Below are 26742 nucleotides of genomic sequence, written 5' to 3'. Positions count from 1 at the left end.
TTAATTAGCGTCATTATTACGGGAAAAAGTCAAGATCATGTTATAATTGATGTATTTTGTGATCCTAAACAAACCAAACAAGATACTTTAAAATATGAACTCTCTAGGCTTCCATACATTTGAATCATGGCCGTCTTGTGAACTGCAGCATTTAAAAGTCATTAAATAGAATTTTTTCCAAAACAACGGGTTGTAATTTTTTTTGAGTCAAATGTCTTGAAGGCATCACACCAAGATGACAAATGAACTGTTTCAAAGAGTTGCATAACGTTTCTGAATTTGCTGAATCACTGAACCTGAGACCATTTTCAGTAATGATGAAAGAGGAAGAATCCAGTTTCCGATTTACTAGTCATGTGTTCTTGCATCCTTACTGACACAGGGGGAGGGCTGTGCAGAGATTATGATATTAAGCACTTCTTGTAGTGATTAGAAGCTGAGCTACACTTCAGTGACCTACATCACAGTCACCTACATCTTTCTCAGCTGATCCAACTTCAAGTTACAAGCACTTTTGTTCCATTTCTACGAAGCAGATTTCTGGGAAAGCGGATGGATTGATGATTCAAATTCAGCCACAAATGTTTGCATTTTATTATTTTGGTATTTTATATATTTGGTATTTATAACAGCAGCAACCGGGAGGCTGTTGGACTGATGTGAAAATAGTTAGTTCTGTTTATATTGTGGGATGAGAGGATGCAGATCCTTTCCATTTCTGTGAAAACTACAAAATCAGTTCCTTTTGAGTTTATCGAAAATGATGACACGCAACAAAAGACAAAGGAAACGTCGGTTGGTGCTTTAACCTCTGGGCCAACAGGATGCCACAAACAAAAATATATTCATCTCTATTGTTTTGGGTTGCAGCGAAAGTTTCAAAGGTCGATATATATCACAACCCCAGAAACTAAAACCCTCTACATAACCAGACATCACCATGTTAAAGGATAGGTTCACAATTTTTCAAGTCTCTCCTTAAAGTAATAAACGATAAATAGTCAGGTGCCCAAATGAACACTGACATACTTGCTGTAATCATTCTTCCTGTTCATACCGGCCAATAGAAGATCCCTTCATAGGGCTGTTCAATACAACAGTAAATTCAAATTCAGGGGTGTCACATATCAGACGGAGGCAGAGGGGGAGGTTTATGGATGCAAATAGGCATGATGTTTACCTTTAGAGATTTACATTCACGTGTTTGGTTAGAACTTCTTATATTCAGGTGGACTAAAATAACTCATCACTAGTTCTGGGTTTGGTCTGAAATTCTTCAGTACAAGTGCCGATACAATACCTGAGTTTCAATATCGATACCAGAATGATCTATTAAATAATCTATAAAACCCTTCTCAGATACAATTATAACACAAAGCAGACAGTAAATACAGTCTAAATATTAAAAGAAATATTTCTTCAAAGAATGAGCAAACAGAACTATTATAAACTAATGTTTTAGGTGTTTGAGTTTTCTAGTTCAGTAACCAGCTCTGCAGTATCTAAAGTAACTAAAGGGGGTGGTGTATTCGAGGAGACAGCGAATGACGCTATGCAAAATAATCCGGATCATCTGCAGTGACGAAAGCGAAGTAAGGTGATTTTGTTTTGGTTGTTACAGATATTTTTCCTGTGCAAACACGCCGAACTCAAGTCAGGCAGTATAAACATGCTCATTTAAATGATATTATCAGCCTCACTCTGAAATAATTTTATAAACAAATAAGAATAAAGAAAAAAAAAAAAAAGATTGTAGACAGTGACAAAGACAGACTTTATTTAAAGGACGGGTTCACAGTTTTTCTTAAAACAACAGTCAGGAGCCTAAATGAACATTGAAACATGTTTTTCTTGCTGTAATTATTCCTCCTGTTCATACTGACCATTAGAAGATCCCTTCATAATGTACTTACAATGAAAGTGATGAGGGACAAAATCCACAGTCCTCCTTCTGTGCAAAAATGTATTTAACAGTTTATCTGAAGCTGATATGAAGCTTCAGCGTCCAAATGAGTCAAATCAAGTAGATATCTTTCAACGTTACAGTCTTTTTAGTGCTAAAGTTCCTATTTTTGTTACTATATTTCCACCGCAGCTCAACAGGGAAACACAAAGAGGGAATTTGATGCTAAAAATACTGTAAATGTGTCAGATATCCACTTGATATGACTAACTCAGACTGCTGAAGCCTCATATCAGCTTCACATCAACTTTTAAATGCATTTTTGCTGAAAATGAGGACTGTCTCCCATCACTTACATTGTAAGTGTATTATGAAGGGATCTTCTAATGGTCAGTATGAACAGCGATAAAACATGTTTCTATGTTCATATGGGCTGAATGACCCGACCTGACCAATGTTTTACGACAGACTTGAAAAGTTCTGAACCTATCCCTTTAAGTGAGTAAATGTGTTTATGTGATTTAGGTGAACTGAACCTTTAATATCTCTCTCTCTCTCTCTCTCTCTCTCTCTCTCTCTCTCTCTCTCTCTCTCTCTCTGTCTCTCTCTGTCTCTCTCTCTGGCTCGCTGCCCTTTTTTTAGATTGCACAACACATTCCTGCTGCTGCTCAGACTGTTTGTTGGCTCTGTATGTCAGCCTGGACTGAGCTGAGAGGTGTAGTAAATATATTACAGGAACACACACACACACACACACGTATATACCTTTAACCTGACCAGCTTTACTGCTAATACATGACAATTTAATACTGTGATTCAGGTCAGTCTGCAGACTTAACAGGAAAATATCAATGAGATTTAACCTAGTTTTTTTTCCCAAGAACTCAAACTGTAAATGTTCTTGTAAATACATCAAACACTTGAGTGTTTTCTCTGTGACTTCCATGTTTGATGAAGCTTTACCAAAGAGAGATCTCTTTTGAGAACATCTTTTTGATTTAAAGTAAAACTTTCTGAAGATGCTGGCGATGCTTTCAAGAAAGTACCAGGAAGTACTGTGTGAAATGATTCCTACATCTCAAAAAACTTCAAACTGTATATTTTATTTCATCATTTTAGCACGATTTTCTACCTTTAAATTTAATTGAATCGCCTTAAGCATGTTCACCTAATTAAAGTGACACCTATTGGCACAAACACAAAGATTTTGATAATTGTTTAAGTTATTTATTAATGAAAAAATGCAAAAAGACTTGTTGTTTACAGCTTTTCAAATATGAGGATTTGTGGCTTTTCTGTTTTATATCTTTGAGTTTTGGACTGTTTCACAATTTTCTTACATTTTATAGACTAGATGATCAATCAATTATAGAAAAATAACTTAAAATAATCTAGTTTCTATTAACCTAAATGAATCAATAGACGTCGCCGTAGGTTGCAGACACGTACAGTTTGTTTCAGAATGAGGACACTTCAGTAAACAGGCTTATCTCGTCATCTTTATGACTTTACATACAGCTATATTGGACCGTTTTAAGTAACCACCTTCCCTTCCCAGCAGCCACAGTTTCCTTTATGAATCAGCACCATTGTGAAACAACCATTAATCCTATAAGATCCCAGTACCACACTTTACTGTGCACGACTGGTTTTTCTACAGATCACATGACTCGTCTTTGCTTTATGCGTCAAACCAGCGAGTGAATATAGCTGAACCCTCATGTAGACGTCTAAATACAGACGTTTACCATGTAATTCTGTGTTTGGTAGCTTGAGTTTAAAAAAAAGAAGCTATTTTTAAAGCTAAATCAGTTCCAAACATGACTGATTAACGTTATCCAAGGAGAGCTGCAGCTGTTATGTGATCATATTGATTGATTAATGTGCTGATGAGGAATCTGAAGATTTTAGTTTTACAAAACACACTCAATGATGTTTAGTGCTGATAGATGTCTGAATGAAGCGTTTCCTCCATTTACACTGTCTTTTAAAAGAGGATCAACAAGATAAACACGAGTGATTGATCACTTAACGGACTTTAAGCTCCTTTCAAAACTATAAAAAAAACACATAACAGGTGTTTTGTAACCGTTTTGCTATAAAACTGTGCTGGAAGTTTAAGTTAAAATCTTTCATTTTAATCCATGTTTATGTATTGATTATTTTTTTGGGGGGAAACAATAGAAATAAGATGGTTTTACTTGGATCACAAATGTTTTAAGCTCATATGAACGGTATGATTTGTTCAGTTAAAAGCACCTTTTTTTAAAATTTTGACTTAATTTTTCCATATAAATTGATGCTGCTTCTGTAGTTGAACTATCTGAGAAATGAAGTGTCACAAAACTAAGAAAGGAAGTTTTTTCTAGCTAATGAAATATTTGGAGATACATGGTTTTCACAGGACTGATGATGATGATGATGTAAAATGCAAAATAGATCAAAAATTGACTGAGATGTCTTCAAAAAAAGTCCAAAAACACCAAACTAGTGTTTCACAACTTTAATTTGATCACAGTAAAAATAGAAAAAAAATCATTTACAATGATGAAGCAAGTGTTAACATTTCACTCACCAAGTAGCATACACATATTTACAAAGAATAAACACTAAGCTAAAATCTTTTCAAAAAACAAATAAAGTGGCTTAAAACCAGTCAGAACAAAAAAAAAAAAAAAAAAAAAAAAAAAAAAAAAAAAAAAAAACGGCGCCATTTCCCTAAAAACAGTGTTTCATTCATAAAACATCGCAGAATCTCCTGTCAATGTGTCGCTGTGACCGAAGCGTCGCCGCTCCTCTTCAGCAAGACTATTGCAATAATAATAAAAACACTGGTGCTACAGAGCGGAGCTGTGCGAGGCTGTTAGACCAGAGGATAACTGGCTGCTGTTGCAATTCCACAGTGGTTCTTTCTGTCTTTAGCCATGTAGATGTAGCCTTTGTCGCCCCACTTTTCACTCCAGCTGCAAGGAGAGAGAAAGAGAGACAGGAAGTTAGTTTTGGCTTTTTGTGTGTGTGTGTGTGTGCAGTTTTAAAAGAGATAAATAAGAGATCCATAAAAATCAAGCAAACTCTCATTAATGCAGAAGTTCATTCAGTTTCAGGAGTTGTAATTTCCCTCGAATTGAAATAAATTAACCTGAAACTTAACTTAAATTAAGCAAAACGGACAAAAAAATCCTGCATCTGACTGAAAATGTAGATATTTGGATTTTAAATATATTCATCTTCACAATTTGGCAAATTAAATAGATAAAAAGCTTTAAAACTCCTTATGAGTAGGATGTGAAATCTTGTTTACTCGCATTTTACAACTATGACTTCAGTTGAGTTTACACATTTAAATACAAAGACTTGAACATTAGAAGACTTGACAATCCTCTCGTAATACTTTGAAAGCAAATAAACACTATTAACAATAAGATAATAGTCACAGTTTATCTTTGCAGGCTGAAATTCCAAAAGAACAAAGTTAAACATTTCCTCACTGACCTGTTCTTGACAATCCAGTATTTCTTTCCATCCACATCTTCTCCCTGGAAGCCATAACCCACCACCAGCACGCCGTGGTCCAGCTCCTCGCTGCTGCACTCCTTCTCATAATAGATTCCTAAAAAATATTTAAAAAATAAACCCAAACATCCAGTCAGCCGCATGTAAACACTCATAAACACATGTGGCCACGGATTTCTTGAGCTGCGTTTTCTTCACAAAAAGCGAGAGCTGACCTGATTGGTAGAACTGGAAAGACTCGTGACCGGCGTCGATGGCTACCGACACAGGTCCTACGGCGGCCACGGCCTTCATCAGAGCGCGCTCCTTACCGCTGGGGATGTCGACGAATCCAGTGTCGTTGGCGGCGTTGTTGTTGGGGTCGTAGTGACACGGCTGGTCATCCTGGAAGAAGAGGAAGAAGACGGTGAACGGGATGTTTTTACCAACACCAAACATCTGGATCCAAAATCGTTTTAATAATCATTTGACTGGGTGCAAGGAACTTTTAGAACGAATAAAAGCCTAAAACTGTATTCAAAGCCATATAAAAGGCCTTTAAATGTGATGATAATAATACATACTGTTCCCAGGTAAGGGTAGGAGTCCTCTGAGTCCAGGCCCTGGTTGTCCTTGACATACTGGAAGGCCTGGTCCATCAGACCGCCATTGCAGCCCTCGTTACCCTCGGGTCTGGAACAGTCCACCAGGTTCTGCTCGCTCAGAGACACCAGTGTGCCCGTCTTCCTGAAGTGCTGACCCTCCAGAGCTCCGGTGGTGCTGAAGGCCCAGCAAGAGCCGCACTGACCCTGAAGAGAGAGCAGAGAGGAAGGGTCACGTTAAAGCTGGATGATGGAGATGAAGAAATACGACCTGTTGACATGTATTTCTGTTGTCTTAAGTTGATTATCGGTCATGATATGAATCGATGTGCTGTTTATTTCTGCTTTTCATGGGCTTGTGTCACTTTTTAATGTCATTTTGTTGTTGTTTTTCTGAATTGAAACATGCAGCAGGGTTTAATCTATTAAATGCAGATCGATTTAGGGACAAATTTCCTTGATTTGGGCCTATTTAACTGCTCAGATATCCAGCTTACTTTTTGTCATTATAGCTAAAGGGCTATAAATAAGATCTAAATGTTGTTTTTATCATTCTTCAACACTGTTGTTCTTAAGGCACCCGGTTTCTTGTTTTTGCACTTTGTTTCAGTTATTCAGGAAGGAAACATTGACGCTATAAATAAGGTTTTATTGCACATTGCCCTCCAGGACTTTGACCTAATGTATAAGATAGTGTTTGCACCACCCTGGCCTGGTTTACAGCGTCACTGTGGCAAAAACGGCTGGTCGGACTGGTTTCAACTTACAGAGCGTTAATATATGCCAAAGGGGGAGGAGAGGACAAACTGTGCAGTCACAGAAGAGGAGGAGGAGGAGGAGGAGGAGTGTGTGGAGCACACAGATAACAAAAACAAGTAGCCATCTTATCTTCATGTTTAGCAAAACATTGACCTCGGTGGACAGAGTGGTCATGACACTTCATATAAGCAACTTTGTGATGATGCAGCTGTCCAAAGTTGCACATTACGTCAGCATGTTTACTGTATTTCTTCGGACTGAATTATTAATTAGGTCAGGACTTTGTGATTCCTGAAATGCTAATGCAGCCATTAAAATAACTGCACATGTTTACATCAGCTGAGTGCTGGTTTTACAGAGATAAGCTCTTCTTCCTTCATTAATGTTCATTTTTGTGACAATTAAGAGTCAAAAACGATGATGTTTCAGAGTAACGGGTTGTGTTTGTGCTTTGTGTGGTTGCTGAAAATCAAATCAATGTGCAAGATGTTTTAAACATGTTTGTACAAGTTACCCAACCCCTCTAGTCCTTAGTCACTGTTAGACAGATATGAAACAGTGCCAGAAGAATCTAAAAAAATGCTTTTCCTCACAAACAAAAACTGATGTTTGTGTGGAGTTTACAAGGTTCATCAGAACTACAAAACTCATCACTGAAATTTGTCCGAAAAAAAAAGGTGAAAAAAAAGCAGCTGTTCCTGCAAAGTTATTGCCACATCCTGTCTACTCTTCATCACATGATTCCCTCTGAGAATAAAAACATGTTTAACCACACCTTAATAATCTATATCGAGCGTGAACGACAGAGAGCCAGGAGGTGAGGAGAGATAATGGTGCACAAAAGCAGAAAAAACATTGTTTACCTGGTCCTTAACGGGTGTGACGTATCCCTTATCCCTCCAGTCCAGGGAACGCGGGGCCTCCAGGAAGTTGGGCTCCATGAACAGCGACCCCTTGAACTTTCTCTGCGTTTTGAGCTTGTAGCCGTTCATGATCTGCCTGAACTCCTCGTGAGTCTGCGGGAAAATAAAGTTATTAGACTTGAAGACAAAAGACAACAAGTAGCTGTGATTTTATGATTTAGGAAAAACTGACAATTTAGGCTTTTGAGGTTTTTTGTCCTGTGTCATGCCTTAATTTTACCTGCAGCACCTTGTTTGTCTGTTCTGCAATCAAATCACTAATAGGGTGCATTTTATTTTTTTTTTTTTTGCAAAACTTGGTGCTATCTTGATACTCCAGATGAGATAAATGTGGGTTTGTGTGTGTGTGTGTTGCAGCTGTGGATCTTACCATGTCACCAAAGTGATTCATGCCCAGGCGGTAGGTGTGTTTGCCAATGGAGTGGTCCAAGTTATGCAGCTCAATCTTCTTCAAGTTTTTCTCCCACACCATTCTCCTCCAGCCCTCCTCCTTCTGCACACACAGACAAACAAACAAAAAACATTCAGACCTTTCATGAGAACTGACAGATTAGATCAGCTGGTAAGCATAAAAGAACAAAACAAAAAACAAAACATCACCTCATGGTATTTTTTACTATGCCAGCTCTTCCACAGATCCCAATGGTCATCCAGCTGTGGGTCCAGACTGGGAGCAGAGAAGACTGCGCTGAGGCACACTGCCAACACAGCTAGAGGCAGCATTATGGCTTCCTACTGGAAAAAAACAAAACAAACATCAAGTTAGGATTCATTTTCCAAAGAAGCAGACTGATCACTGCTGGACCGGAAGCTCTCAACAACAGCTGGTGATTATGTGGCAACCTGACTCCATTACACGTCATGTCTTCTTGGGAAAAGCGTTTAAATAAACAATCGTTTCCCATCAAAATTCCTGCTCACATGCTTCCCAACATCGTGACGCTTATCATGCACCACCCAGATCGAACAGTACAGCTTGTTCACTGCCATCAAAGCTGCAGTACACATTCCCGACTGCACCGTCATTCCCGACTGTTCCGCCATAAAAAAAAACAGGGAAACTAGGTCATATAAAAGCTACATGAGATGCTACAGCGTCGATTATATGTTGGTATTGATTGGTTTTAAAAGGCTGTTTTCCCATCGTGTTGGAGGGGAAGAACTTGGGGGCCACAAATCCCAACAAGAAAACCGAGCCTGTTGTTTTGTTCGCAGTCACGGGATCTGCTCCTGCGGTGGCTGCGGCGCAGAGCCAAGAAACCACGGCCAGGACACCGAAACTACGACCAGGAAAACGAAAAGAAAACCAAAACTTTAGCCGGCAGGTGCCAGATAACGGCCATATATCTAACGGAACGGCTGCTGGTGAACGTTACTGATTAATTGCTTGAATAAATTTAAAAATTGAAAGCGTCGGGTTGCTTTTGTGTATGTGCGGGGGGGAAAGACGACGACAAAGGCAGCCGATTGAAACAAGATGGCTAAGACTGGTTGAAAAGAACATGTTGATATGTTTGACTGAAGAAAAAAAAGACATAAAACTGAGAAATTGCATGAACAGATATGTTTAAAAAAAGGGACTCTGGCATTTGTTTATTCTGTGCTCAAATGACGAAAAAAAAAAATCACAAAGAAACACAAGCATTCATCAATATTTTTGCCTTATATCCTAACATTAGGTTTTAAATTAGACCATTCTCACGTTATGCTGCAAGTAAAACGAATAAATGTGAAACTTACTGTAAACTCTTTGTTGTTGTTGAGGATGAAGAATGAGAAAATAACCTCCCGACTGAGGTACATAAAGTTTATAAAGGCCTGACTGGCAGCCGAGTCACAGCCCACCGAGCTCTCTGATTGGTCCATTCCTTGTTTATGAGCTCTGACGCCCCGCCCCGACGTGTGAGGTCATTATCAGAGCACGTGATCCCCCCCCCTCCCCTCCTCCTTCAAGAGGACAGGGTGTTTGATTCACAGGGTTGTTGTTGCTAACAACGGGGGAAAAAATGTCAATTCATTAACTCAGGGTTGTTTGTTTAAACTTGTTTCACGTTAAGGATCCTCTAATAGATATCCAGCGTGACTTACAGCACGTACGTGCACAATATTCATGACCAACAGTCGGGTCAAGTGGAGATAGCCTTCAGATTGGCTGACTTCAGCAAAAATACTTAGATACATAAATATCTGTTATCGGATTTGTGGATTTCAACCCCCAAGTAAACATAAATTGACACATACCTGCATGCAAACACATGCGCTGACATGCATCTAAAGGAGAGGTTCACAGTTTTTCAAATCTGTCTTAAAACATGTCAGGTTCCCGAAGGAACATTGAAACATGTTTTTCTTGCTGTTATCATTCCTCCTGTTCATACTGACTGTTAGAAGATCCCTTCATAATGCATTTACAGTGGGGACAAAATCCACAGTCCTCCTTCTCTGCAAAAATGTATTTAAATGTTTATCTGAAGCTGATATGAAGCTTCAGTCGTCCAAATGAGTCAAATCAAGTAGATATCTTTCAACGTTACAGTCTTTTTAGTGCCAAAGTCCCTCTTTTTGTTACTATACTTCCACCGCAACTCAACAGGGAAACACTGTCCAAGGAGACACAAAGAGGGAATTTGAAGCTAAAAAGACTGTAAATGACCAACTCAGACTGTTGAAGCCTCATATAAGCTTCAGATAAACTTTTAAATGCATTTTTTCACAAAATGCCCCCATCACCTACATTGAAAACACATCTCAAAGGGATCTTATAATAGCGAGTAAGAACATGAGGAATGATTACAGCGAGGAAAACCTCTTTCAGTGTTCATATGGACACCTGACTTGTTTTAAGACACATTTATGTATACAAGAAATTTGGTTTCCATAACTGGGGTAGCTGACTTCTTCCAGCCTCTCCTGGAGAAAGATGATTTCCGAGCCGTGCATAAGTGTAATCAAGGTTTCTATTTGGCCTTTTTACATTTGCACATGTGCATGACAAAAAGTATGGCTGTGGGGAGATGAGAACTCCAGCAACACTTGTAGTATGAGAAACAACTTTATTAGATGACCGACGTGTTTCGGCTTGGGGCCTTCATCAAGGTCCCAGGGATGACCCTGATGATGACCCTGTTGATGCGTCGGTCAATTAATAAAGTTGTTCTTCATACTACAAGTGTTGCTGGAGTTCTCATCTCTCTAGACTTCTTTCCCTTCTCTGTGCACCTTGGAAGTAGGTGAAGTTGTGCCAGAGACCCTTACTCTCTGCATCAAAAGTATCGCTTTGACAGCAGAGCAAAGGGATGAAAGAAATGATGAGGATCAAAATAACTCCACTGAAGATCAACTGCAACTGAGAGTCACAATCACACAGTGCAGGAACTGGGTTACTACAATACATGTAAAGGCGTCTGAGTAACCTGGTTTCTTGTGTGCATCATGTCATGACATTTTATAGCAGTAGCAGTGTGTTTACACAGCAAACAAGCAGGTAAGATACCAGAGGTCAACATTTTTTCAGTACTATTATGAAATATTTCACTTTTACAGTTTATGGGTTCCATGGTGAGCCATTACTAAATGGGTCCTTACACTACATACAGCCTCCGTATGAAATGTTATTTAACGTTTCTTACTGGAAAGTAAAGAGATCAATGAAATGCAGGGATCACAATTTTTGCTGTTGAACTCAATCTTTCCTGTAATATTTAGTATTTACTCATATTGGGTCAATTTGCTGTTCATTTTTGATTCACTTATACAACTTAGTGCAAATTTATAGACTAATAGATCATTAAAATAACTGGCAGGAAGTTTTGCAAAGGAGTTAAACAACCTCTCTTCATGTCAATCTCCAACATGAATAAAATACAGTATAAATTCAGCTGTAGTTTTTAATCAAGAGCAGGACTTTTGAGTTAAAGTTAACCTGTAAAAAATTGCTAAAAAGACTCAAAATGACTGCGAGTGGTCTTGCACCTAACAACCATTTTATAAACTATCAGTGAAACTGAAGTATTTCTCCTCAAGTTCACTCTCCAACGAGACAGATTTGTGTTTGGATTATGACTGCTGGATAACTACATGTTGACTCTGTAGATAAGGAGACACAGATAAAGTGAAACCTATAAACACAGAATTGTTGCAATATTTTCTGATCATACTTTCTTTAAAAGGAGATGTATATAACCTGCTACTTCATTATATGACAACTGCTCCCAGACACACAGAGAGAAAAGGATGTTTTTTTTAAAAAAAGAAGAGGGAAGTTCACCGTCTGGTGAACAAGATGACAGATTAAATCGTGTGTGTAGAATATTTTTCCTCCACATGTTGACTGTAAATGACTTAACATGTATTTAACACAGAGTTTACTCTATAAAGCATATATGAATAATCACTTATGTTATTTGTTATGTTTTCATCGTTACAGCAGTGGGAGACTATGAATACGCATCACGGCAGAACTTCCAGGAACTGCCGGCACAAAGTCTGAGTTAATCAGGGTCGACGCTCATGTGACTGATAACATTGTGAAACTCTGAACAGACCGAGTTGTTTTGATTTCAGAAACAAACCTTTTGTTCATGTAATTGTTTCTTATTTTTGACAGTGATGTAGTAGTGTAAGGTAAGCTTAAGTACAATTTACTTCACTTGAGTATTTCCGTTTTTTGCCACTTTATACTTGTATTCTCCTACATTTCAGAGTGAAATATTGTTTTTTTTACTCAACTACATTCATTTGACACCTTAAGTTACTTTGAAGGTTCAGATTTTATATAAAAAACATACGATCCACAAAAAATATGATATAACACGTGATATTAAAGATTAAAGAAGTTAAAATTAGCTCCATCTCAACCAGCTGCAACATTAAAATGCTGTTAATGCATCAGTAATAATGATTAAATAATATGATAAAACACTCTGAAAGGACTTATTCTGTTTTATGAGTTGACTTTTGATACTTTAAGTATAGTTTGCTGATAATATTTGTATACGTATGTTAACATGATGAAGTCCAGACCTTGACCTCAGTATTTTGACGGCTTTTGCCTCTCAGACTTGACGTGTTAGTGTTTGCATTACGTAAAGCTGAAGCTGAGTTTTCACTCTTAAATGGACAGATCTGTTTCGATGTGGACAAACAGAAATGTCTGTTTGTTGTTGCGTAATGGAGCAACTAGAACTTTAGAGCTACTAAGAAATACATGAATGAGTCCCCTTATAATGCCCCCCAGTCTCAGAAAATTCTGACCCATAAACTTCTTTTTAAGTATTTGGATTTTTCATGAAATGAAAAAGCATAAAATGTTTGTTTCCTCAGTCAGTGTTTCCCTGTTGAGCTGTGGTGGAAGTATAGACTTCCACCACAGATATATAGACTGTAATGTTGGAAGATATCTACTTGATTTGACTCATTTGGACGATTGAACCTTCATATCAGCTTCAGATAAAATTTTAATAAAATTTTTGCACAGGAGGAGGACTGTGGATTTTGACCCCCATCACTTACATGTTAAGTGCATTATGAAAGGATCTTCGAATGAACAGGAGGAATGATTGCGGCAAGAAAAACCTGTTTCAACGTTCATTTTGGGCTCCTGACTGTTATTTTAGGTCAGACTTGAAAATCTGTGAGATGTTACACAGTGATATACGGGACATGATTCATCTGCTCCTGTTCATGTGCAAGATGCATGATGTTCCAAAATCTGCAACTATGCGGTCAAGTTAAGATGGCATCATACATATATGTTAAGCTAAAAATACATAATTTCCTGATTTCCAGAAAGCAGAAAGCGTCGTCAGTAGCTGATGTGTGACTAGATCCTGTTGCTCAAACAGAGCGACACATGACAATGATTGACTGAGCACTTTCTGTATGGGAATGCAAGTCCGCAGTTACCAAACACATCCATTAGTCATCTAAACAGGACGACTGCAAATGGTGTTGTCAGCATTAGTGGAAGAAGTTCTCACGTTATTTACTTAAACTAAAGTTCTGATGTATAAAAATACATAAATTTAAGCAAAAGTGCAAAAGTGTTATCAGCTGAAGTCTCAAAGGTAAAAGTTATGCAGGATATTGAATTATTAGATTATTTTTTTACTGAACCATTAATGTGTAAGCAGAAAATTTATGCTGCTGCAAGTTAAGGTGGAGACATTTTAACTACTTTGTTAATTCATAACAATGCATCTTATTTTATAAGCTGATCACATGTTTTGTAAGTAAAATCTTAATCTACAAAGTGACAACTAGCTGTCACATAAATGTACATAAGTTGAGAAAAAGAATACACATAAAGTAACTTTTTACAGTATAAATGGCAAAAACTTCACAATTGTAAAGTACCTGTTTCATCACATCATGTAAATAAAGTTTTTAAAAACCCTCTGAGGTTCATGAAGTTCTGACTGTTTGCTAATTAAAGGGTTTAATTTGCATTAAGTATTACCTTAAAGTTGCATTAATTAAGGTATTTTTAATGGATTGTTTGCACATTCAAGGGTTTACCAGCCTCCACTGAGCAGTTAGTTAACATTATTGATCCAGCAGGTATTTGCTTAAAGTCTGCAGCCACGCTAGCAGTCCTGTAATAAACACAAGAAAGTAAAATTGTTTTATTAAGTGGAGTAAAAATGTACAGTTTGACCTGACAGAATCACTACAGGAAATATTATGTTGTTAACTTGATGGTGAAGTTCCTGTAATATGATCAAAAGCTTCAGACTTTGTGGTGAGATTTAGTTTTCTCAAATATTCCCGAGGTCAAGAATAAACTCTGTGCTGCATAAAAATGGAAATTCGAACATTGCACAGTTTAAAATTGACCAAAACCCACAAAAATGACTCATTAACTTGTAGATTAAAAGGCCTTAATTTTTTGAAAATTAAGTTTGCAGCAAATGATTGTGTAAATTAACGGACAGTCATGCACTCTTAAAATCTACTTCATTTAAGAACCCCTTAATTACTCCTTCAATTATAAATAAATAAAGGATTTTGTACCCCTTAAATTGTGATTAATTTGTTAATTAAAGGCTTTTCAAATCAAGGTGTTATAAGAGCTTTGGGTTTAAAAATGAATGGATCTCTGGTCACCACACTGAACACTATAATCTAAGATTAAAGGGGCGATTGGTGTTTTAAGGGTTGATTGGGTAATGGGATTCTTGTTTCACAGTGGTGCTCATTTCCTGTCCTCAGCTATCTGTTTTTTGATGAATATTCAGTCTATCTAGCTGTTATGAAGGCCTGGTAGTGTACTTTGTGAACCGTTAACGCATCATTTATGGAGTTATCGTTCCTCAGATTAGGTCTCTAGTCAGTTGAGGAGGGTTATCAGCTGCTAGTCTGGTCTTCCCATCTCAGACACAAAGGTTAACAGACCTGAGCTGATGAAAACGTCTACAGACCAGGGTCACTCTCACGCGACATGTTGTTTTCTCACATAACAGCCTCCACTGAGCAGTTAGTTAACATTATTGATCCGGGAGGTATTTGCTTAGACAATATATACAAGTCCAGCGCCACGTTAGCAGACCTGTGAGCCTTTAATAACCACTATGAACAGGAGGAATGATTATAGTCCACTTTCATAAGGACACCTGACTGTTGTTTTATGACACACTTGAAAAGCTGTGAACTTATCCTTAAAGGGATCTTTTAAAAATGTTAATGTATGAAAAATATGTTGATATATTGTCTGATTTTTTCAAATATTAGTATCGCTAATTGTTACAGCAGAATATTAACAATGTGATGGAGTCTTTTACAAAATTGGCAATGATAATAAACTTTTACATACCTATGACAATATTAAGGAAATATTAAATGTTTAGGACAGGAAGTATTAACAGTAAGTGTTGTGGTTTGCTTCCAGTAAACAACAGACGTCTCTACAGTTACTGTACTGACAAGAATGAAACTCCAGTTTGTCTATAGATTGAGGAACTGAGGATTTTCTCATCACCTCATGATGTGACACAAGTTTAACCACAAGCACATACTATATTTATGATGATATTTGCAGCTTATTTATGTAACTTTAATCAGTGGTGGAAAGTAACTAAATACATTTACTCAAGTACTGTATTTAGGTACAATTTTGAGGTATTTGTACCTTGCTTGTGTATTTCCATTTGATGCTACTTTATACTTCCACTCCACTATATTTCAGAGGGAAATATTGTACTTTCTACTCCACGACATTTATTTGACAGCTTTAGTTTCTTTTCAGATGAAGATTTGACACAATGGATAATATAACAAGCTTTTAAAATACAACACATTGTTAAAGATGAAACCAGTGGTTTCCAACCTTTTTGGCTTTTGACGTCTTACAAAAAGCAGCGTATAGTCGGGGTCACATTTCAGATGTCTATGAGTTGTTAACAGCTCCACCAAATAGGGATTTTTCCCTCTAAACTTCTCACATGGTTTCATCTCAATAAATGTTCAAATGATCCAATATTTCACCAAAGATCAAAGATTAGAGAAAAAGTCCAAAAACTGAAAACTGATTTGTGTATCAGAACTTTGTTTTTTCTTCTTTCCTCTCCCATTAATCATCTCACGACCCCTCAGATTTATCTGGTGACCCTTTGAAGGGGCCCAACCCCTAGGTTGGGAACCACTGGACTAAACTAGCTAACTGTATATGAAGTAGTTGAAAGTAGCTCCACCTCCAGCAGCTACAACAGTAACATGCTGCTCTAACACTGATGCTTCAGTATTAATGATCTAATGATGTCATATATAACAATATATCAGTCAGAGGGACCAAACCACTACTTTTACTGCAATACTTTAACTACATCAAGCTCATAATACTTATGTACTTTTACTTAAGTAGAATTTTACATGCAGAACTTTTACTTGTAATGGAGTATTTTTACACTGGTGTATTGGTACTTTTACTTAAGGATCTGAATACTTCTTCCACCACTGGCTTTATTGTTTAATTTTATTTGCTTACATGCACTAAAGTGTATTAATGGTGTTACCACATGTAATGTTTATCTGGGCAGAATTGATTCCAGATGGAAGAAAATGTTGTTTTGACTCATGCACACACTGATGTTTTAAAAATGCATTTTTTAAATTCATTATTGTCAGTTTGAAGATACATCTAGTGTGACTGAAAACAAAAAAAAGTTCAGTTTTCAGACTTTCATAGAGGTTATTACACCAATTTGTTTGATACAATAATTGTGGTACTCTAGTTTACAACATATCTTAGACTTTGTACCAACAGCTGACATTACAAAGTGTTACATGTGGAATTGGCCTGTAATTAAAGCTTTCAAAGATGTTTCATTTATACATAAAAAAATACTAATATCTAAACATTTACCAAATCTATTATTGTCTGCAAAGTGAGTATGACAAATTCACACAATTCAAACGTCTCGCCTTCTGCTCCATTAATCTCTCTCTGTACAAATATTTTTGAATGACATGCGACACCGTCAGCAGTTGGGGCAAGTTGAGACGAACCCGGCATGCTTCAGCCAGCAGGCAGATCATGTGAGCGTGTGTGTGTGTGTATGTGTGTGTGTGTGTGTGTGTGTGTGGGTGGCTGTTGACGACCCTGCAGCTCTGCAGCTGAAGCGCCACAATGAACCCAGAGAAGTGTGAGTAACACAGCCTGGAATCTAACAGAGGACAAGAAAGACACACAAACACCCGGAAGACACCAGTCTGTCCCTGCTGCCCTCATTTAAATTAATGAGTTGTTTTACAATAAAACTGAATATATTTACTCAAATAAGTATTGCAAGACACTTGTGGATTATATTTACTTTATACTCATCTACATTTGAGAGGGAACTATTGTACTTTTTCTTCCACTACAATTATTTAACATCTAGCTGCAGTGGAAGTATAGTAACAAAAAAAGGGACTTTGGCACTAAAAACACTGTGATATTGAAAGATATCAACTTGATTTGTCTCATTTGGATGCTGAAGCTTCATATTAGCTTCAGATAAACTTTTAAATACATTTTTGCACAGAAGATTTTGTGGATTTTGTCTCCCATCATTTACATTGTAAATGCATTATGAAGGGATCTTCTAATGTATGAACAGGAGGAATGATTACAGCAAGAAAAACACGTTTCAATGTTCATCTGGGCTCCTGACTGTGAACCCGTCCTTTAAGTGACGCATCTGAATACTTCCACCACTGCAATGATGAAATGATTTGGGTTTCCTCTAAACGCTGGTGGTGAAATCTTCCAATCTTTTCTGATCTTGATTGAGTTTATAAGATATTTAATTAGTTGCAGTCTGCTTAAAATTCTGACAATTTGTTGGTCTTTAGTAAAAAGAAAAAATATATCAAAAGAAATTTTCTGCCTCTAAGTCTGAACAGTTTTAGCTTGGAAGGACAGCGCCCTCTTCCTGTTTTGTGCTGTAAAGCAACAATCAACTATCCTGTTCCTCCCTTTATCCCTTACATACAAGTTTGACCCATTTTAACATTCGAGAGCATTAAAAACACCCTAAACACCATTCTGTTCAACTGGAAATATTTCAACTTCTTTTCACTTTTTTTGTGCAGCTGATACATGTTTTTGTACATAGAAGATGTTCTGGGATTAAATTTGAGTCGTATTTATTTGAAAATTCACCATTCAATAACATTCATTATGGCCGTTATGTTCTCCTGTTTTATATAACATAGGACCATTATATAGTGTGATTGTGAATATTTTTCTCCATAAATACAGTGTCTCTGCTCTCTGACAGCTTTATTAAGGATTTATCACCTATTTATTTATGAGTGATGAGGTATTTATGAATGAGAAATAGATTTATGGTTCAAAAGTTCAGTGGAAAAACTAATTATGAAGGGAAAGGTCAGAATATAAACAGTATGTAAGGGTTAAAGTATCAATTTACTCCTCCAACGCTACCTCAGGAACCTTTAATTGTTGGTCATCAAGTAGAAGAGAGACGATGACATTAGGTAAAGAATTTATTATAAAATGTATTACACTATAAAGTGTCAGAAGTACTAAGAACATGGCATTCCAAGACATGCTAAATGAACATAACATAAATAGCGACAAAAAGACTTGTGCAATGCGGCGATTGGACCGGAGTCTCCGAGAAGGAAAATTTACTCAAAAATAACGTTGAGCGTGTAATTCCTCATCAAACAGAGACATACAGGAAAAAAAAGTTTGGAGAAAACCTTTAAATCCACTTGTTTCAGTTGTCAGAGTCGCAGTTGAAACCATCTGGAAAAAAAGACACCAAAACAACGGAGACAAACTCGGTAATATTATAGTGATTCCCAGCTTTTACCAACAAAAAAAAAAAAAAAGTGCCTCTTCTTGAAACAAGAGAAACATAATATTCACTTCCCTTTCTGAAACATCACTTTTCGGCTTGTATACTGTACAAGGCAATAATAGAGGAATGAACGAGCGCGTGTGTTTAGGCACACAACATTGGCAATGATTATACACATCAACAACAGCCTCAATAAAACAAGAAAAATAAAATGGACTGAAACTCATATTTCCGAGCCGTTTGGGACATTTCATTTCATCATGTTTTTGTACAAATGTTGGAATTTTATCACCATACCTTTAATTTATTTTTCCTTGTCACCATATTCTTAGGAAAGTTGTGTAGTACATTCATTTTGCCTTGTTGCAATCAACAGATTTGGACAAAAAAAAAAAAAAAAAACCCCCAAAAAGCTTAAAGTGAGCTGGAAATAACAGAAAAGTGACGATGAAGTCGAGGAAAACAGGCCTCGAGTATTTACATCACAGCCAGAAGTTCGCTGTTTGATTGACAAGTTCAGGCTGAGCCAAAAATAGTGAGAGACGGACATTATTTGAAAGAGTCTTGTTTTATCTCTGTGAACAGATGGTAACACTGGGGAAGTAAAGCAGACAGGAAATACTGCACTCTGGCACAGAGCTCATCTTTTTTTTTTTTTTTTTTTTGTAAAACTGCACGACACTGTGCCCTGAAAAGTCTTTTAACACCCACAAAGTCTAACTTTTTAGGAATGAAAGACTCTTTTCCCAACACCAACAACCCACACATTGAAAAGAAAACATTTTTCTGGTTCAAAGTTCGGACATAAACGTTATAAAATATCAGCTTACACAAAGTGACAATGTCAAAATTCAAAATATGGTTTCTCAGGACATTTCTGTCACCAGTAGCCTTTGGCCTTTTTCAACTAACAACACTAACTTCATGCCATCGTTTCCCTGCTTTTGCTGACCAGGCCGAGCTGAGCTTCATGTTATAAAAAAGACAAACTGAAAGAAGATGTGAAGCCAGGTGTGGCCGACCAAACAACCGACAGCGATACTGAGAGAAGCTCAAATTTAGCTCAACAGAAGCGGCGTCGATGCCGCTGTGCAAAAAATCTGACACTGCGGATAGTAACGTGATTGCTTACGTCCTTCTGCTGGTCGCTAATGCAGAAAACCTGTTGAGGAGGCGTTAAAAAGCTGCAGTGTCAGGTATGTTTACTGTAACTGACAGCTCTGTGTGTAATAAATTACCCTTTAGGTTATTAGAAAATGTTAGAAATCAACCAATTTACAAAATTTACCTTTCTTTATGTTATATTTTATCATTTTGGTGGCACTTTCTATTCCTAATAAGCAGTATGAGCGCACAGGTTTTAATGTGCGACTCTCTACATGCATTTTGTAGCTGAGAGGATCAAAAGCCTTCGATAAGACACTGTACTTCAGGAAAAAAACTCCTTTTTTCTGTTAAATGGCTAGAGTTCCCTTTGTGTGAATGGAAACGACTAACAGGCTTCTTAAGAGAAAACATTAACAGTGACACCTTGTTTTACAAGTCTCTAATATTTCCTAGAAAGGAGTTGATGTGCAACTGTACCTCTGTATCCTAATTTAACCTTAATAAGGTTTCTGATGTAATGCGATACTCAGAGAGATCATCTACACATCCAGCAGACAATAAGCAACATCTGCATTCATCCGGAGTCATGTGTTTGACCACCTGGTGAATGTAACTCCAATATTTAGTCTCCTTTTAGTTCTTTTCTAGTCTGTATCAACTCCGGAGGGAAATATCTGAGCTGTATAATCAACTTTACACTGGCTCCAAATGAGGGAAGATCGAACTGCCCTGACGTCGAAACGCAGAGCAGAACACTGCTGGACTCTAATCTACTGATTTCAACTTGTTTATGTTGTTTTTTTTCCTGCAAAATTCAATTTTCAGCTGAGATTTTATTGTTTTGCTTTCTTCATTAATCGTTTTTTTTTGTCTAATATGTAAAATGGCCTTTTCTGCGTCAATGTCACCGAAAGACAGCCTGCCTGCTCGTTAGGCTTGATTGAAATTCATTTTTTATCATTTGTGTCAAAAAGGCACAGTTCTTCAAATGTTTGGAAAGATCTACTGTTTTATATTAACAAGACTATTTGTGCTCTTGAGGGAGGTAGAAGGCCACAAAGGCACTCTGAAAAAAATGCTGTTATTTGAACGCCCACATGTCACATCAGTAAAACAGAAGCAAGGATGGCGATATCATTATACGTAACTGATGGATGGAGCGGGTAAAGATGACAGCCTCCTACATGTACTGATAATAAAATAATAAAGTCCTCAGTTTTGTACTGGAGGACGGATATGAAGAAGGTCCAAACATGAGGCTGCTGTCTTTTTTTTTTTTAAACCACGTCCACTCCTGCAAGTAGAGTTGATCGTTTAAAAAAAAAAAAAAAAAAAGTATCTTTTCCAAACTTTCCGACTGTTCGCTGTAAGAAGAGTGAGTGTGCAGTAGAGTACGGAGGGAGGGAATATTAAAAAGCAGCACAACAAGATTAAGAACAAAAAAAAAATATCAGTCGAGCACAGAATTCCTCTTTGGAGCTCAGGACAATCAGCTCTTTCACAACATTCATAGTGGAAGGAAAGATCAGCTGTACAGGTGTGGAGAGCACAAACACAACATCCGCTGGTTCATACACCAACTTAATGGAGTGATTAAGGAACGAGCAGCTGGACTCTCTGGTAGGATTGCACTTCATGTTCGTTCACACGTAAGTCTGTGACCGTCCTGTATCGGGGAAAATGTCACCTCAGACTAACTATTCTGACGTTTGGCGAGGACAGAAAGCCGACCCTGTTAAGTTCAGCGGGAGATGACGGAGCTGATGGAGTTGTACGATGTGCCTCCGTTGCAGGTGGCGGGGTAGCTGTTGGCGGCCCCCGCCACCGCCTCCATGTTGACTTTGAAAACAGGAGAAGCTTTGAGCAGGAAGTCTGCGGCGTCTCGGCGGCCGAGCTCCCTCAGCTTGGCCATCAGCACGCCCACCGTGCTGTCGGCTCGCCCGCTCCACTCTTGCAGCAGCGCCGCCGTCGGGCTGGGCTGCAGCGCTGCCTGCTGGGAGTCCGGGCCTGAGTCCAGCTCAGGGGTGCCGTTGGGAGTCCCGTTGCTGTGTTTGGCCACCAAGTCTGTGAGGCCGAGGTTCATGGCCAGCAGGCACCAGTCTTTCCCCAGAGCGTCCGGAGGGTCCAGCATGCGGCAGAGCTTCCTGCGAGCCAACAGGGGGACTTCTGATATGTGGATGTCCGTTCCCAGAGTCCCTTGCTGGTAGACCTCAGCGCAGCCGAAGGCCAGGATGCTGCTGAAGCTCTCGCGGTAGCCGCCCATGGTGTTTGTGAGCGAGGTTTCCCGCTGAACTTGGGCCCGTAAGAAATCTTTGGGTTGGTAGATCATGATGGGGGCGTGATGTTCCCGCAGCTGCTGAGGACTTAGGTAGTATTTGGCTGTGAGCAGTCCGGGGAGGGTGGAGGCCAGCAGGTTCTCTGTTATACTACAGATGGTGTCCAACAGGGTGTAGCACTTGGCCCGCTCTGAGTCATGACCACGCACCTGGATCTCCACCCCCTGGCCGTGGTTGACCAGTAGGATCATGGCCTCAACTGCCGCCTGGCTCACCTTGGCTCCGTTGGTCCACAGGTGGATGTCTCCATCGATATCCTCTCCGCTCTCCTCCTCGGGCTTCTGCTGGTGGCTCCAGCGACACAGGTTCACCTGCAGCTTGTGAAACAGGCCGCAGGGGAAGGGGGTAAGGTGCTCTGCGGGGACGAGTCGGACCCCTCCGTAGATCAGCGACTCCTCCTCTTCCTCTTCGGTCCACGAGCGGTGGAGGCCGCTTGTCTTGATGAGCGCGGGAACATCCACCATGGAGGGGTTGGTGGCGTCACGGGCGCAGACGTCCATTGCGTCCAGAATCTGCAGCAGCTCGTCCACGTCACTTTCAGGCGCCAGTGCTTGCACCTCCTCCAGCCTGTAGCGCCCCCTGTAGTGGTGGATGGCCTTGGGTGTCTCCACAGACAGCAGCTTGCCGAGCACGTTGCTGCAGAGCCAGCGAGGCTCCAACAGAACCACGTCCTGCACAGTCTCACTCTGCATGATGTTGATCTGTGGAGAGACGGAGGAAAGAGGAGAGGTGGTGAGAGAGGAAGTAACATCAGGAGAAAGTGTGGAGAAACAGTGAGAGAGTAATCAGAAAGGACCAGGAGGATAAAAGATAAGAGAGAAAAGTGAAAAGAAAGACAGTAAACATGGTGAAACATTGACATAGAAACAAAATTGTGGAAAAACTGATTGAGAGAGAGTAAAGAAAGAAGTGCTGCAATCACTGTAAGGATTGCTGCAATGTAAAACAGGCCACCCAGTATGTTTCATGACAAGATAACAGCAAATCATACAGAAAGTAATTTCAAAACTGAGGAGGGTTCCTCATTTGAGTCCATCTGGTGAATAAACAGAGAAACAACAGCAGCAGAGTCATTCTGAGTAATTGCTTACAGATGAAAACAAAACTTTTAGTTTAGTTTATTCATGAACAAACAGTGAACCCTGGTGGTCGTCTGGTGAAATGACAGTCAGCTGTTGGAGACAAGAAGTCAGTCTGAATGTACAGAAAACAAAAAAATGCAAAAAAAATGCTCCAATGAGGAAACAAACTCCCACCTCTCCCATGCTGTGAAGCTGCAGGGCCAGCGTGCGGAGGTGATCCTGGCTGACCAGCGGGTTGATGTGCTCCTGAACGTCGCTGACAAACTGCTGCCATGACGTCAGCTGGTTGGGTCCGCTCAGCTTCCTCCAGGTCGGCAGGGTCGTCAGCAAACGCTCCGACAGCAACGTCATGGGACTACACCTCTGCACCGAAGGAGAAGGAGAAGGAGAAGGAGAGGCCGTACATAAGTGAATGTTAACCTTTCTTTGGGTTAACTGACTGTTTTAACCAGCCAAACTGAGCCAAACCAACAAATTTATTCTAGATTCAGTCGGGAAAACTTTCTACAAATGTTGATCACTTTTACAACACCGTATACATGTCCTGTTTGAGGAAGATCTAATAAAGGTTAGTGATTTCAGACACACACAGGATGTCAGAACGGGAAAGACAAACTGTGTGTGTGTGTGTTTGTGCGTGTGCGTGTGTGTGCGTGTGTGTGTGTGTGTGTGTGTGTGTGTAGGGCTCACAGAGATGATGTTGATGCGAAGTTCTTGAAGATGACTCCTTAGCAGCTTCATGTCTCTGGAGTTTGAAGCTCCAGCGTCCATCACAAACAGTTTGTCACTGATCTGCAGGTCGTTTCCAAACCTGAAAACAAAACACCACTTTTTTATCAGAAAAAAGGTAACATGACCTCACAAACTCTGTGCTATGAAGAACCGGTTTACTGCCACAACTAAACAGACCCGAACCACTGTTAACGGTATTTGTTACACCTGCATCTGCATCACAAAACATTGGCTCTTGCTAAAAACAAAACAAAAACAAGAAACAAGTCCTGACCTGTTCCTGACTTCCTTGAGCAGCACTCTCTCCTTGTCGTAGCTGAATTCTCCAGAGAAAGCTCTGGGAACGTCAGCGAGGTCAGCGTGTGTCGCCACCAGGACGACCACAAGAGGCTGCTGGATCCGACCCCCGAAAGCTGGAGAGACATACAGACAAAAAAGACCACACACAGTCAGAACAACAATCCTTTGCTTCAAAGCTGGAAACAAACACCAAACTCATCAAATCATACAGTTATCTTCAAATATTCACTGGCTGTATTTACATATATGAAACTATGTGACAGAACAAACTGTATGTTGCCACATACTGTACGCCTAAATTCAAAGACTTTTCAATTATATTTCTGGGTTTTGTTTGGTGAAATTCTATCACTGAAACTTGCCATATTAAACACATGACATAATACAACTTAGGCACAATGTTTACATCTGTTTATGTCAGTAAATTGATCCACATGTTGTTACTATGATATTTTGAAAAACAAGGTATTTGAAAGTCTCAACCATGAAGTCCTTTGGTGTCACCAACCCTTTCAGTGTTCTGGAAAATTCCTTATACAGCTTTATCCCTGATTTTTACTCATGAAGTCCCTAAGTGACATCTACTGAACATCCTGGTGCAGTCATGTGACAAGGTGTGAATCTGTGTACCCATGACATCACTTCCAAAATGGCGGTGTGTACCTGGTCAGCAAATGTGACAGAACTAGCTAATTTTAAAAAGCTTGTTTTTTGTTACTAAAGGTAGGTTTCAACCCATTTAACAATTCTGATGCTTTAATAAGATATCCTGCATTACATTTAACCTGTTCTGACCACATTTCTTGAACAAATTGATATAAAACAAGTTAGGTAAATATCGTTATGACATATATGTTACATTACAGAGAAATGGGTCAAAAAGGCACAGTTCTTCAAATGAGAAAATGGGTCCGGGTTCTTATGGGTTAATTGATCAAAAAGTTGGAAATGATCACTTTTTCATAATTTAACAGCCATCTTTAACTGAGATCATGCTTGCATCAAGATGATAATCAGCGTCTTGCTCAGTTTGTTTTACCTTGATTGCACTACAATCACCCTTTTCTTGGTATAAATGACCTCAAATATCTGAGTTAAGTATTTTTATGATAAATCCTTTCTAAAAATTTAATTATAGATTCATCTACTGTGATAGTCATGGCTAGAAATATGACTAAGGTGGTCTCATCCTTCCTCTTCCTCTCTGCCCCTTACCGATGTTGTCCTGGGGCAGGGTGAGGACCTTCAGCAGGTTGAGCCAGTAGGTGATGTGGCCCAGCTGGGTCTCGTACGGCTCCTCCAGGCTGAACAGGACCACATGGATCGCCGTGACGTCGTTGGCCGCAAAATAGTCATAGGAGCAGTAATAAACCGGATTCCCAGAAAACTCCCACACGCTGAAATCCCCCACACCTACGAGGACGCAAGTGAGCAGCATGTTAGCATTGTTGTCCAGTCTGTTATTCATGATGTTCTCCAGAACTGTAGAAACCTTCTTACCGAGCAATATTTAATTTATTGCAGTGACTAAACATTATTTTACTTGAAAGTTCACACCATTAAGAAACAGCTTAATTCAGAAGCATCTCCACATATCTTCATCTCTCACCGTGGATGCTGGCATGCTGGATGTCGACGGCCTTCGTAGCCTGTTCGTCGGCTGCGGACAGAGCGCTGTGGACGGGAGAGAAGACCTCCAGGACGCCTTTGGTCAGACTGGGCTCAAACATCATGCTGCGACTCCGCACGCTCACGTTCTCACAGCCTGGATACAGGTTGGAAATGCTCACCGACACTAAACAAAGAGGAAGAGACAGAGACAGCAGAGTTAAATTTAGTGAACTTGACTCTCTATTTTAATGATATTGGCCTTGTGTGAAAAAATGGCATCAAAAACTGAACATTAATTGTGTTTTTTAAATTAAAATTCAACCAGAAATTGATTTAATGAATCATTTGAGGATAAAGTTCTACAATAGTATAAATAAATGATTATTTAACGTCATTATTTTCTGCATTTGTGATTCCAGTGGATTGATTTTGCTACTTTTGGAGGCTTTTCCACCCAGAATGACATTTAAATTATCAAAAATATTTGCTATAATAGCCATAGGGTATTCCATTAAAAAAAGGTTTTCTGAAAGCCAGGAGCATGTTGTTTTCTACTCTGTCTTTCAGGAGAAACTTCACATAAAGACTA

At 39.0% G+C, this 26742-nt stretch overlaps 2 protein-coding genes across 3 annotated transcripts in view; both read right to left on the bottom strand.

The window, feature by feature from the left end:
• Window positions 1–4391: 4391 nt before the first annotated feature.
• Window positions 4392–9542, bottom strand: ctsla (cathepsin La). The gene is made up of 8 exons (XM_067571547.1): window positions 9420–9542; window positions 8280–8414; window positions 8050–8172; window positions 7620–7772; window positions 5980–6204; window positions 5632–5800; window positions 5396–5513; window positions 4392–4866 (listed from the first exon to the last, which is right to left on the bottom strand). The coding sequence occupies exons 2-8, from the start codon at window positions 8400–8402 to the stop codon at window positions 4767–4769; spliced, it is 1011 nt and encodes a 336-aa protein (XP_067427648.1). The 5' UTR covers window positions 8403–8414; window positions 9420–9542; the 3' UTR covers window positions 4392–4766.
• Window positions 9543–18652: 9110 nt separating this feature from the next.
• dapk1 (death-associated protein kinase 1) overlaps window positions 18653–26742 on the bottom strand; it is a 79502-nt gene continuing 71412 nt past the window's right edge. For both annotated transcript variants that reach the window (XM_067571512.1, XM_067571520.1), the window contains exons 21-26: window positions 26152–26337; window positions 25758–25955; window positions 24517–24655; window positions 24201–24321; window positions 23685–23873; window positions 18653–23129 (exon numbers count right to left, since the gene is read on the bottom strand). In XM_067571512.1, the coding sequence (XP_067427613.1) occupies window positions 21834–23129; window positions 23685–23873; window positions 24201–24321; window positions 24517–24655; window positions 25758–25955; window positions 26152–26337 (2129 nt within the window). In that variant the 3' untranslated portion in view covers window positions 18653–21833. The remainder of the gene's footprint in view (window positions 23130–23684; window positions 23874–24200; window positions 24322–24516; window positions 24656–25757; window positions 25956–26151; window positions 26338–26742) is intronic.

Source organism: Thunnus thynnus, chromosome 2, assembly GCF_963924715.1.
Source record: "Thunnus thynnus chromosome 2, fThuThy2.1, whole genome shotgun sequence".
In the NCBI taxonomy this organism is placed as follows: Eukaryota; Metazoa; Chordata; class Actinopteri; order Scombriformes; family Scombridae; genus Thunnus; species Thunnus thynnus.
The sequence above is the reverse complement of the archived record's forward strand: the minus strand, read 5'-3'. Positions and strand labels throughout refer to the sequence as shown.

Excerpts from the sequence above, each read along its gene's own strand:
- ctsla (XM_067571547.1), bottom strand. The coding sequence starts at position 8,402 with ATGCTGCCTCTAGCTGTGTTGGCAGTGTGCCTCAGCGCAGTCTTCTCT. Across the intron at positions 8,173-8,279 it reads ATAGTAAAAAATACCATGAG|AAGGAGGAGGGCTGGAGGAG; the intron begins GTGATGTTTTGT and ends CTGTGTGTGCAG. Across the intron at positions 5,801-5,979 it reads CCTACCCTTACCTGGGAACA|GATGACCAGCCGTGTCACTA; the intron begins GTATGTATTATT and ends CTCTTCTTCCAG.